At 40.4% G+C, this 12217-nt stretch overlaps 1 protein-coding gene across 1 annotated transcript; it reads left to right on the top strand.

The window, feature by feature from the left end:
* Positions 1 to 8278: 8278 nt before the first annotated feature.
* ATXN7L3B (ataxin 7 like 3B) lies at positions 8279 to 11944 on the top strand. Its single transcript, XM_049883921.1, has one exon. The coding sequence runs from the start codon at positions 8602 to 8604 to the stop codon at positions 8893 to 8895; it is 294 nt and encodes a 97-aa protein (XP_049739878.1). The 5' UTR covers positions 8279 to 8601; the 3' UTR covers positions 8896 to 11944.
* Positions 11945 to 12217: the final 273 nt, after the last annotated feature.

Raw genomic sequence — 12217 nt, forward strand, 5'->3', positions numbered from 1 at the left:
TGATTTTCTTTTTAGATATTCTGTGTGTAATTGAAAGTGCTTTGTTGAAGTCCCCTAATATTATCGTGGAGTTGTCTATTTTTCCTTTCATATTACTCAGTATTTGTTTCATATATTTTGGTGCATTGCTGTTAGGAGGATATATATTTATAATTTTTATGTCTTCTTGATGGATTAATCCTTTTATTTTTGTGTAATGTCCTTCTTTACCTTTTGTAATAGATTTTGATTTAAAGTCTATTTTGTCTGATATCAGAATGTGCACCACTGCTCTTTTTTGTTTACTGGTTGCATGGAATATTTTTCTCCATCCTTTTATTTTCTCCGTTTGTGTTCTATGTCTAAAGTGTACCTTTGTAGACAGCAAAATGATGGATCAGGTTTTGTCTATTCTTCCACTCTCTGCCTTTTGAATGTGGTGTTTAGACCATTTACATTTAAGGTTATTGCTGAAAATGAAGTGTCTACCTCACTCATTTTGCTATGTATTTTTTGAGTATTCTGTACCTTCTTTGTTTTTTAATTCTTTTTTTCCTGTTTTTGTTTATATTTGACTGCTTTCTTGTGATGAGCCTTTTTGCTTTCTTCATTCTTTTCTTCTGAATTTTTTTTTTCTTGGTGATTTCTTAGTGGTTACCACATATATTTAATTACACAACTTACAATTACAACCATATTCAACATACAAACTGTAGTTAAGACACAACCTAATCAGAATAAATCTATTCCTGATATTCTCCCTACTTCATTTCTGTTGGTGTGTCTCTATTAACATCTATATACAATCTATATTGATAAGCTTCCTTTGTGCTTATTTCTGACAAACTTGATGTTGTATAGTTTGTGTAATTTAATTATTGAATTTATTTTCGGAAAATATCATATACTTGATCCTTACGATTGCCCATGTCGTTGTGTTTTTTGGAAATCTCTCTTATTTATTTTTTCAGTGTATAGACATGAATATCTATTAAACGCTTTTGTCTTTCCCTTTGGAGTACTCCCTTGAGTGACATTTGCAAAGCTGGTCTCGTAGTGGCAAATTCCCAGGGCTTTTGTTTGTTTGGGAATGTCTTAACTTTCCCCTCGTCTTTGAATAACAGCATTGCTGAGTAAAGAATTCTTGGTTGGCAGCTGTTTTTGTTCAGTCTTTTATATATGTCACTCCATTGTCTTGTTGCTTCTGTAGTTTCTGGGGAGAAATCCACATAAGAATCCATAAGGATTCTTATGAAAGATCCTTGGTATGTTATATTACATTTTTCTCTTGCAATTTTAAAATTATCTCCTTGTCTTTGGTTTTCAAGAATTTCATTAGGATATGGTATGGAGTTGATCTTTTGCGCCTCTTCTGATTGGTGTTCATGTAGCTTCTTGTATTTACAGCCTTGCTTCTCTGTTCAGGTCTGGAAAACTCTCTCTGATTATCTCTTGGAAAATTGTTTCTGTGTCTTTATTGCTGTCATAGTGCTCTGGGATTCCAATAATTCTAACGTTGTATTTCTTAATTTAATCCCACTTTCTTTTTGGGTTTGTTTGCTTTTCTTTGTTCTTTTGTCTTCTTTCTCTTGAGACTTGATGTTTTTGTTAGGTGCCGTCAAGTTAGTTCCGAATCATAGTGACCCCATGCACAACAGAATGAAACACTGCCCAGTCCTGAGCCATCATTACCACTGTTGTTATGCTTAAGCTCATTGTTGTAGCCACTGTGTCAATCCACCTCGTTGAGGGTCTTCCTCTTTCCCGCTGACCCTGTACTCTGCCAAGCATGATGTCCTTCTCCAGGGACTGATCCCTCCTGACAACATGTCCAAAGTATGTAAGACGCAGTCTCGCCATCCTTGCCTCTAAGGAGCATTCTGGCTGTACTTCTTCTAAGACAGATTTGTTCGTTCTTTTGGTAGTCCATGGTATATTCAATATTCTTCACCAACACCACAATTCAAAGGTGTCAATTCTTCATCAGTCTTACTTATTCATTGTCCAGCTTTCACACGCATATGATCCGATTGAAAATACCATGGCTTGGGTCAGGCACACCTTAGTCTTCAAGATGACATCTTTTGCTCTTCAACACTTTAAAGAGGTCCTTTGCAGCAGATTCACCCAATGCAATGCATCTTTTGATTTCTTGACTGCTGCTTCCATGTGGATCCAAGTAAAATGAAATCCTTGAAACTTCAATCTTTTCTCCGTTTATCATGACGTTGCTCATTGGTCCAGTTGTGAGGATTTTTGTTTTCTCTATGTTCAGGTGCAATCCATACTGAAGGCTGTGGTCTTTGATCTTCATTAGCAAGTGCTTCAAGTCCTCTTCACTTTCAGCAAGTCAAGTTGTGTCATCTGCATAACGCAGGTTGTTAATGAATCTTCCTCCAATCCTGATGCCCTGTTCTTCTTCATATAGTCCAGCTTCTCAGATTATTTGCTCAGGATACAAATTGAATATGTATGGTGAAAGAATACAACCCTGACGCACACCTTTCCTGACTTTAAACCAATCAGTATCCCCTTGTTCTGTCCAAACAACTGCCTCTTGATCGATGTAAAGGTTCCTCATGAGCACAATTAAGTGTTCAGGAATTCCCATTCTTTGCAATGTTATCCATTGTTTGTTATGACCCACACAGTCGAATGCCTTTGCATAGTAAATAAAACACAGGTAAACATCCTTCTGGTATTCTCTGCTTGCAGCCAGGATCCATCTGACATCAGCAATGATATCCCTGGTTCCACGTCCTCTTCTGAAACCAGCCTGAATTTCTGGCAGTTCCCTGTCAATATACTGCTGCAGCCATTTTTGAATGATCTTCAGCAAAATTTTGCTTGCATGTGATATTAGTGCTATTGTTCTGTAATTTCCACATTTGGTTGGATCACCTTTCTTGGCAATAGGCATAAATATGGATCTCTTCCAGTCAGTTGGCCAGGAGGCTGCCTTCCATATTTCTTGGCATAGACAAGTGAGCACCTCCAGTGCTCTGTCTGTTTGCTGAAACATCTCAATTGATATTCCATCAATTCCTGGAGACTTGATAAGCTCAATTATTTTGCCTTCTAGCTCATTTATTCTATCTTTGTCTGTTTGACTCTACTGCTGAGTGTTTCTCTTGCTTTTTCTAATTCAGTTGCTTTGTTCTTCAGTTCCAGTAGTTCTCCTTGGTTTTTCTGATGTTTTGAATTCCCTGGTAAGCCTCTCATTTTGTCCTTCTATTTGTTTCCTGATCTCTGCTAGTTTGTTTTCTGTATGCTTTTTTTTACTTTCTCTAAACGTATTTAGCACCAAAATCTGAAATTATTAATTCTTCGCATTAGTCTTGCCTTCGTGGGAGAAATGTTCTCTTCTTCATGTTTTTCTTTTGGTTGTTCCTTCTTCTCTTGCAGTTTTGTGTGTGTTACTATTTTTCATTGAACTTTAACCATGTTGTTATCTTTTTTTCTTTTTGCTTTATGTTTTGTATTCTAGTTTTTTGCGGTTTTTCTAATTGGGCACACTGGTGGCCCAGTTGCCAGGCACCCAGGTGCCAACTGAAAGGCTGGAGCTTGCACTTACCAGGCACCTCAAAGGAGAAATATGCAGCAGCCCAAATCTGGGCTCTGAGAATCCCACAAGGCAACTCCACTTATCCCCACAGTGTCACTATGAGTCAGAATCAATCCAGCAGCAGCAGGCTTGGTGTCCTCTCCTAAGAACCACTATACACCATTCTTATCCCTTAGATTTTTTTTTTTTTTTTTTCAGTTCTGATTCAGGAGTTCTGGATGCTTGATCTCCAGAATTCAGTATGCAGGCATGGGATGGGAGGGTTTAGCTGGCTGCAGATGCTGATGTAAGCAATGGGGCTCTACTTTCCTGTGGTGGAGGTGGGGGGCTCTCTATGTCTTTTCCTCACAGGTGCCCTTGCATGGGCTCTCCCACAGTGACTCATTATGGGCTGTTTCCCTCTCTGTCACCTGTCTCTGAAGTATTCCCCTCATCCTGAAGCCCTTAAAGTTCCTTCCAGTCCTAGTCATTTCGTTCTCTCTCAGTTGCGTAGCCAAGAACTCCCACAGCCAATTTGTGCCACCTTAATAAAAATCAAACTCAGCTTCCTCAGGTTATCTCCTTTTCTGTGTTCCCTTTTGGGGGGTGTTGCCAAGCCTCATCCCAAAATGGCTGTGATGAGCAAGTACTCCCTATGTTAATGGGTAGGTTCTCCCAGCTTCTGTGCCAACCCACTGGGGGAGTAAATGGGAGCATCCACTCACTTCACCATCTTGCACTGCCTTTCTCCATCTTTGACTTTGAACACTTTAAAGCGGTCTTTGCAGCAGATTTGCCCGGTACAAATACAGCATTTGATTTCTTGACGACTGCTTCCATGTATGTTGGTTGTAGATCCAAGTAAAATTAAATCTTTGACAATTTCAGTATTTTCTCTGTTTATCATTATGTTGGTTATTGATCCAAATGTGAGGACTTTTGCTTTCTTTATGATGCTAGGTAAGCTAATTACAGAACATAGCTGGTGTTCAGTATTCAGTGAATGAATAATGCTCTTAGCACTAAAATGGGGGGGGGGGGTAGTATTTCAAGATGCCCTGATAAGCACAGCAGATTATTTGTGATAAGAAGCCCCTCAAAAGCTGCACTTTAGGATTTAACATTTGAGCTTTGTGGGCCAATACATAAGAATTTACTTGATCCTTAACTCGGTGAAACCTATTTCTTCAGGTTCCTCAATTCAAAGAATTTTAGTCTTGAGAGAAACCTAAAACATGACTCCAGCTGACTCTTTTTTACCAAAGCAAAAACTTTTTGCCTAAGGTTACATGGTAAGTTAGTGACAGAATTATCACTGTAATTCAGGCTTTTTTGACTCCTGGGTCAATTCCCAATGCGCTCTGCTGCCTCACTCTGCTATTTTATGTGACACAGAAAGTGTAAGACACTTAAAAATATTAGTTTTATGGAATTTTAGCCTTTAAAGACAACCTTTTATAGAGCAATTTAAAACATGTTTCTCTTTGAAAGAACTGATTTTCCTGGTGCATTTAATACAGTTATTCTAACATGCATAAGCATGTATTGTCTAAATTACTGCTAAGACACCCAAACATTCTAGAGAGCAATCCGATTAGCATCCTCCTTTCTCAGGGAAAGCACACGCACACGCATATACTGACAGAGGCAACATAGGTTTATGTTCTGTCTCTCTTCTTTAAGACGGCATCTTGAAATCCCTTCTATTTAGACATCTAGGAGACTTACAAAGTTGGCCAATCCCTGATCTGGACCTCAATTATCTCTTGCCTTCACATAAAGAGGATTCACACCCTCTCTACCCTCCCTAAATATATCCTCTATGAACAGAAAGACAGCAAAGACAATTAAAATTTCACAATACATTCCTTTCATTTACCTTAATCTGTGCAATAAATATTTTAGGCGTATATGATATACAAAGTTATCATGAAGAAGTAATACAAGGAGTTGATATATGTGTAAAACACCTAGAACAGCGCCTAACATGCTTAGAGGAGTCCCAGGGTGGTGCAAATGGTTAATGGCTTTGGTTGATAAATGGTTGGAGGTTCAAATTCACCCAGAGACCCCTCAAAAGAAAAACTTGTGATTTTCTTCCAAAAAAAATCAGCCATTGAAAACCCTATGGAGTGCAGTTCTACTCTGATACAAATAGAGTTGTCATGAGTCAGAATCAACTCTGTGGCAACTGGTTAATCCATGTTACTTGTTTTGTATCAAGAAAAAAAATTAGTTTAAGCAATGTTCCTTTTTTTAAAATTTTGTACCAAATGCTTAAATAATACCTCCAATCCTATTAATTGCAAGACAATTAAGGAGTCCTTTCTAAATACTTTTTGTGGTGCCATTGATTTAATATAAAGGGTTTCAGTACATTTCAATAAGAAGTAAGAAAATCAAACGATAAAAGTAGAAGCAATGTCACAAGGTGAAATTGGGCATTAATATAAATTTCTGAATTCAAGATAAGGTTTTAGTTCTAAGAGTAAGTGTAATAAAATACCAACAGGAATTCTAAACCTAGCTATGGTATTGATTATTTGAATTTTAACTAATATAAAGGTTTTCCCATATATATATTGAAGTAAATTTTATTGAAGACTCTTTTTCCGCTTAAAAAGTTGCAGAATTGGGATCCAACTCTCTCAATATAAGGAGAAATTTAAAGGGGCAGAAAAGCTATTTCTTATCTTCGTCTGTCAAAATCAAATATCCAAAGATTCTTATAATAATTTGGCTAGAAAGAATTATATGGGGGCCGATTACTATGAAGACAAGTTGTCCTCTATTCAAGCCTTTTTAATCTCTTACTACTTGAAGCATGGTCTGTGAACCAGCAGCATCAGTGTTAGGAAAGAAGAAACCCAAGCACCATCTCAGACCTACTGAATCATCATCTACGTTTAAAAGGATCCATGAGTGGTTTATATGGACATTAAGGTTTGAGAAACACTACTTTAAATTAAAATTTGGAGGAGGCAAAGGAGAGAAGGAATGAGTGGAAACATTTGTATTTATATATCTTTTCACTTAACTACACACGTCATGTGGGTTTATGGTGAACAAAATGTGAAATTGTGCATACAGATTAATAAGTAAGCATAAGTAAGCCCGTACCTTGCTTGTTAGGCAGTATGCCTCAAGAACTAGAGCAAGCTATCATTATTTTATACGGCCTAACCTTATATGGTCTAGCATACAGTTATGTGGTGATTCCAACTTAGATCAAAATACAGTGCAAATGTTTCAATGGAGAATACATAAGTTATGCAAAGACTGTAATGGGGGGAAAAATCTGCCTTAAATAAAAAAAAAAATCTTTTAGAGCATGAGTCTTAAATATAGCACAGGCTTTTTTAAAATCTCCCATATCTGTCAATTTGTGGTTTCTGAGAAGGTAAAATATGCAATCAGAAAATCTGGATGGGCATGAATAATGGATAATCACTCAGAAACCAATTAAGTTTAACAGGACTTAAACCTCTACTCATGAAAAAGTGGGACATTAAGAACGAATTCTAAAACTATTTAAGAATGCTCTGGCAAGAGAAATGTTTATTATTAGACAGATGCAAATAAGTATTTTCTTTCTTCAGCTACAGCTATTTGCTGATAAATTATAAAGATTCAAGAGGCTTCTGTATTTCACAGATTTTTTTTTTCTCTTAGAGTGGCGCTTGTGGGGACCAAAAAACTAACGAAAATACTATAGTGATTTTCTTATACATACATAAGAATTGATATATACATAACATATTCAAGTTCACAACTATCATCAAAACAGCTGACATTTATTGAATGCTAACATGTAAGGCGCTGTAAAAAGAGGTTTTTGTTTTTTATTAAAATCATTTAATCTTAACCGTGGGGAGGACTAATTTTATTCAGACGAAGAAGCAGAGTTATTAAGTGTTAACGCCACAATTTAAAAGCAGGTAGGGTGATTTCCTTCCTCAGAATTTACACTGCCCAACTTTAGGAAAAGATTTACCTTCCCGTATATTTAACATATTTCAGGTTTCCTCCGTCTTCAAGACAAAATATACTCACAATTTTCTACTTGAACTCTTTTAGAGATATATATGATCTTTTATTTATAGTCACACTGACTTTATGGTCTTATAAGTGAGACAGATATCTTAGTTTCATTTGATCAATATATACGTATTCTCGTAACTCATTAAGCCATTGCCGTGGAGACGATTCCGAATCTCATAAACCCACTAACCACTGCCGTCGAGTCGATTCCAACTCATAGCGACCCTATTCGAGCCGAATCCCATAGTGTCTAGTTTTCATTCAAAAAAAAAAAAAGACTGAAAGATAAACTGTACTGTAATTTGTTTCCTTGCACCATCTAGTGGATTTAAATGACAACTACGGCAGTACTATAAGTCATCTATACAAGTCAAATTTTCATGCGAATTCAGAGGAGTACAATTCCCAAAACTATTTCGGAACATACCACAATGGTGCAAGTAATTATTATTTCCTACCCGCCTCCCCAGAGGAAATCAATTAAGCACGAGCGCTGAATGCATTAGCGAATGTTAAAATCTAAAGATAAAATAACATCTTGGCTTTTTTTTTTTTTTTTTTTAATACTTAGAGCTAAGGAAAGCCGGACATATTTTAGTTCCACCCACCGTCTTCCACAAACTCGAACGCTTCCACGGCAGCGGCAGAAGCAGCCGGAGTCTGCGCGGAGCCAGTGCGCAGGCGGGCTGAGGGGCGGAAGCGGGGAGGCGGGGCTAGGCCCGGACCAGCGAGCGGAAGAGGCCTGGCGGCTGAGGGAGGTGCGGGGGCTGTTTGGTTTATGAGTCTGGGGGCAGCCGCAGCTCAAAGCCCCAGACCCTGGGAGAGACCAAAGCCATCTGAAGGATTTAGGGTTCCGGAACAGTCGCAGCTGCCGCTGCCTCCTCGCCGCGGTCGCTGACGCCCCCGTCGCCATCGCCTGAGGACACGGCCCTGAGAGGCCTCTGGGCCTAGGCGCGGCCCGCGGAGCCCGAGGTGTTGCCGCCTCTGCTGCTGTGAGTAATAGGAGCGCCCTCTCCGCAGACGATTACACATTTAAAATGGAGGAAATTTCCTTGGCTAACCTGGATACTAACAAGCTAGAGGCCATCGCTCAGGAGATATATGTAGACCTGATAGAGGATTCTTGTTTGGGATTCTGCTTTGAGGTGCATCGGGCAGTCAAGTGTGGCTACTTCTACCTGGAGTTCGCAGAAACTGGTAGCGTGAAGGATTTTGGCATTCAGCCAGTGGAAGATAAAGGAGCCTGCCGCCTCCCACTCTGCTCCCTTCCTGGAGAACCTGGGAATGGGCCTGATCAGCAGCTGCAGCGCTCACCTCCAGAATTCCAGTAGCTGCAACATGAGAGAGCCTGAGAATGACCAGCGCAATAGCATAGACTGGTCCCGTGGCTTGGAGAAGAAAGCTAGGTAGGAAAAAAATCAGACAAAAATCACAATTCCCTTTGAAGATCCTATCTTTTAAAAACCCAGAATGGAGAATTTAGCAGTTTGGATTTTTTTTTTTTTTTTTAAGTGTATTACTTGGAACGAGCTCTGAAACCTTGGGCAGGAGGAGCTGTACTGCCCGCTCACCATGCATTGCAGGCTGATCTCTAAATCCACCAGGATGTGCACAAGGTCTTGAGCTGCCCTCAGTGCACAGATGAGCAGCTCTGTGCCCAGAATTCAAAGCCCTTTGGTTCCTTAGCCTGTCTGACCATCTGATGTCAAGGGCTTTCTGGATAACTGACAGTTTGGACATTATTGATGGTCAGGCACTAATCAGTGAACTTCAGTAGGAGCTCTGTGGCCTTCAATGAGAAGAAAAGGCCAAACCCACCTGTTTCTGAAAGGTCCAGCATTTACAAGGACTTCAGCTGACTTGGGAACAAGGGCTAGAGTTTGCTGAACAGAGCCCTCTTTCCTAACCCCCACCTGTTGGCATAGCCCTGACAAATGGACAACAACTTAGTTGTCCAGACAGGCTGAGGTAAAATTATGGTCCCCTGGGGAGGTGACAGGGGCATCAGCAACTATGCACGATCTCTTATACTGCAAGAGTCATATCTGGATGTATTATTCTTGGACACAGTTTGGTGTGGCAGTCATCTTCCTACTCTAAATTACTAGTTATTTAACCAGCCCATGGGTCTGACTTGGTCATTGTGCCACTTGGTCACTACCTGCCTCCCTCCCCAAGGGCAGCACCAAACTATCGAGAGCATCATAGTTTTGTATGAGGCTGTGGTTTGAAAGCTGAGCCCAAAGGGCACTTCTTCCGGCTGCCCTCAATAATGTGAATGGGTTAGTGCTAGGAGCCAAGGAGCAGGACTGGGTCATCTTATTTGACTATGTGCAGAATCATTGAAAACCCTGCTTCTTGGGTTGAGCAGTCACAGATTTTATTCGGCTGTGCTGAGCATCCAGACTCAACACCTCTGCCCCTTAACAGGGGCAGCCCTTTTTACTTGGTCCCCTTGGATCTTCTCAACAACAGGAGCTGTCCTTTGTTGTTGGAAGTCAGGGCAGGGCTACCAGGTTCCCTTGGCTTCAGAGAATGGGATGGGGATGTTGGGAAGCGAGAGCTGCGTATCAAAACTACTCTCCGCTTTATTCCTTGACTGAGAGTTGGTGACTTGTAGAGGGGTGGGAGCCCTGAGTTTAGCAGGAACGGTGCTGCTTTATTTGAAATGTTTTCTTACCTCATTCTGTGCCCCAGTAAGGGGCCCATCCTGCCTTCTGGTTTGGTCCCATGTTTCTCCTGTCCCCTGCTCTATTGCCTGTTTGTGCAGCCCAAGTTCCCAGGTGCTGCCTGCTACCCCGGCTTTCACATTGACCAATTTCAGTTCATCTTTTGATAACTCCTGTTTTTGAAGCCTAGCCAGTTTTCCTTTTCCTGGCCTCCTGTAGAAGACTCAGAAGAACCTTGCTTAGGTCTCCCTCTGTTGGGATTGGGGTGGAAAGGTAACTTAATTTTTGCATTTGAAAGGCAGTGTCATGCCTGAGCATTTCTCCTTTGTAAGACTGTCCTGCTAATTTTGCCCTCGTGCTGTGGCTTACTTATGAGGAATTATACCTTCCCACCTCCACTTGGACACTGCCTCTCTTAAGACCTAAGCAGAAGAGCAGTAGAAGCTGACCCATACACACAGGGATGGAGTTGGTTCTGATCCCTTTTCTCAACCCCTTGCTGTGCATGTGTCTTTTGTCCTCTGAGAAGGAACTATTTAAATTGTTTGGACCAATTTGGTTTATATGCTCAAGAGGGTTAAGGAAACCTTAGAGATAAGGTCTCAAGATTCTGTTTGTTACTGCATTCTCCTAGAGTTGTCCTGATAAGAGTTGAGACCTAGTTACAGATTGGTCTTTAATCCAAGAATTGTGATAATTTTTAATAAGTCAAACCTTGTTAGGAGCTAAAATAATTTTGAGGCCTAGGTTTTCTTTGCCCTTGACCTTTTGTAGACTACTCCTAAAGAAAAAACCATTGCTCTCGAGTCAACTACTCCTAAGGGGATGCAAAAGCAAAGGAGGATTTCAGTGAGACTCCAGCCTAATTTCAAGTGATGTTGTGGAAGCATGGAAGCAGGTTAAAGGTAAGGGTTCTGGTCCCTTCTTCCTTCAGAGAAGGAGCTCAGAGCATAACATTACTATTTCTGCTCTGACTTTTTCTCATCCTGGTTGGAGAAGGAAGAAGTGGAAAGTAGTTTTGAGTAATGATTTGTTCATATTACTTCCCCCTTTGTTTTGTCTCCCCTGCCTCCCCCTCAAATCATTTGAGTATATTCCCCTGCCCTGCATGGGTATGAGGTGGACTTGGTCCAACAGGTGTCCTGAGGGAACAAACTCCTTTATTTTGGGGGGAGAGAATGCTCCCTACCATATAATTGATAGTGGTTAGGAACTTTCCTACTCCCTGCCTACCTTCCCTTTGACAGCAGAATTCCCATTCTTCCCACCTCGATTATGTGTATCTATCTCCCTGTAATCCTATTGTGTATCTGAGTGTGTGTGTATGGGGGGAAGGGGGTTCTTTATAAACTTCTGTGGTTTGTGGCTTTTTCTTCTATACATTAGTTCCCACCACCGCATGCCCAGGGGCCAGTGCCTGGCATTATAGCATGCTGGGATCATTAGGGGAGGGTAATGAGGCTTACCACTGACCTTTGTTTTGGAGATTCTTATTTTTGCTAAATAGTCGTTCGTTTACAGATAACTAACTAATTGTTGTGTATTCCCCTTATCCCTATGGCTGCTGGTGTAAATAAACTGCATCTCCCCATTGATAACAGTAATAATAAACAGTTAAGCAAAAATGACTATTTGAGCTCTGTATGTTCATCTTTTAAAATTGTACATGTTGTTCAGGCATTGACATGGTAAAATAAATGTTGAATCACTATTGAATCTTAGTCATTTTTTCTTAAAGGGGGGTTTTATCACAATAGAAAAAACTGCTCAGCCTTCGTTAACCTAAGCTCTTTTCCATCAGTTTTGATTCTGTCTTGTAGGGACCCTATAGGACAGAGTAGAAACGCCCCATAGGGTTTTCTGGACTGTAATCTTTATGGAAGCCGAGTGCCACATTTTTCTCTCATGTAGCAGCTGGTAGATTTGAACCACTGACCTCTTGGTTAGCAGCTAAGCTCTTAAGCACTGTGCCACGAGGCCTTCT

Source organism: Elephas maximus, chromosome 4 (assembly GCF_024166365.1).
Source record: "Elephas maximus indicus isolate mEleMax1 chromosome 4, mEleMax1 primary haplotype, whole genome shotgun sequence".
NCBI classification, from domain to species: Eukaryota; Metazoa; Chordata; class Mammalia; order Proboscidea; family Elephantidae; genus Elephas; species Elephas maximus.

What these genes read in the sequence shown, in the direction of transcription:
- ATXN7L3B (XM_049883921.1), top strand. Translation starts at nt 8,602, where the DNA reads ATGGAGGAAATTTCCTTGGCTAACCTGGATACTAACAAGCTAGAGGCC.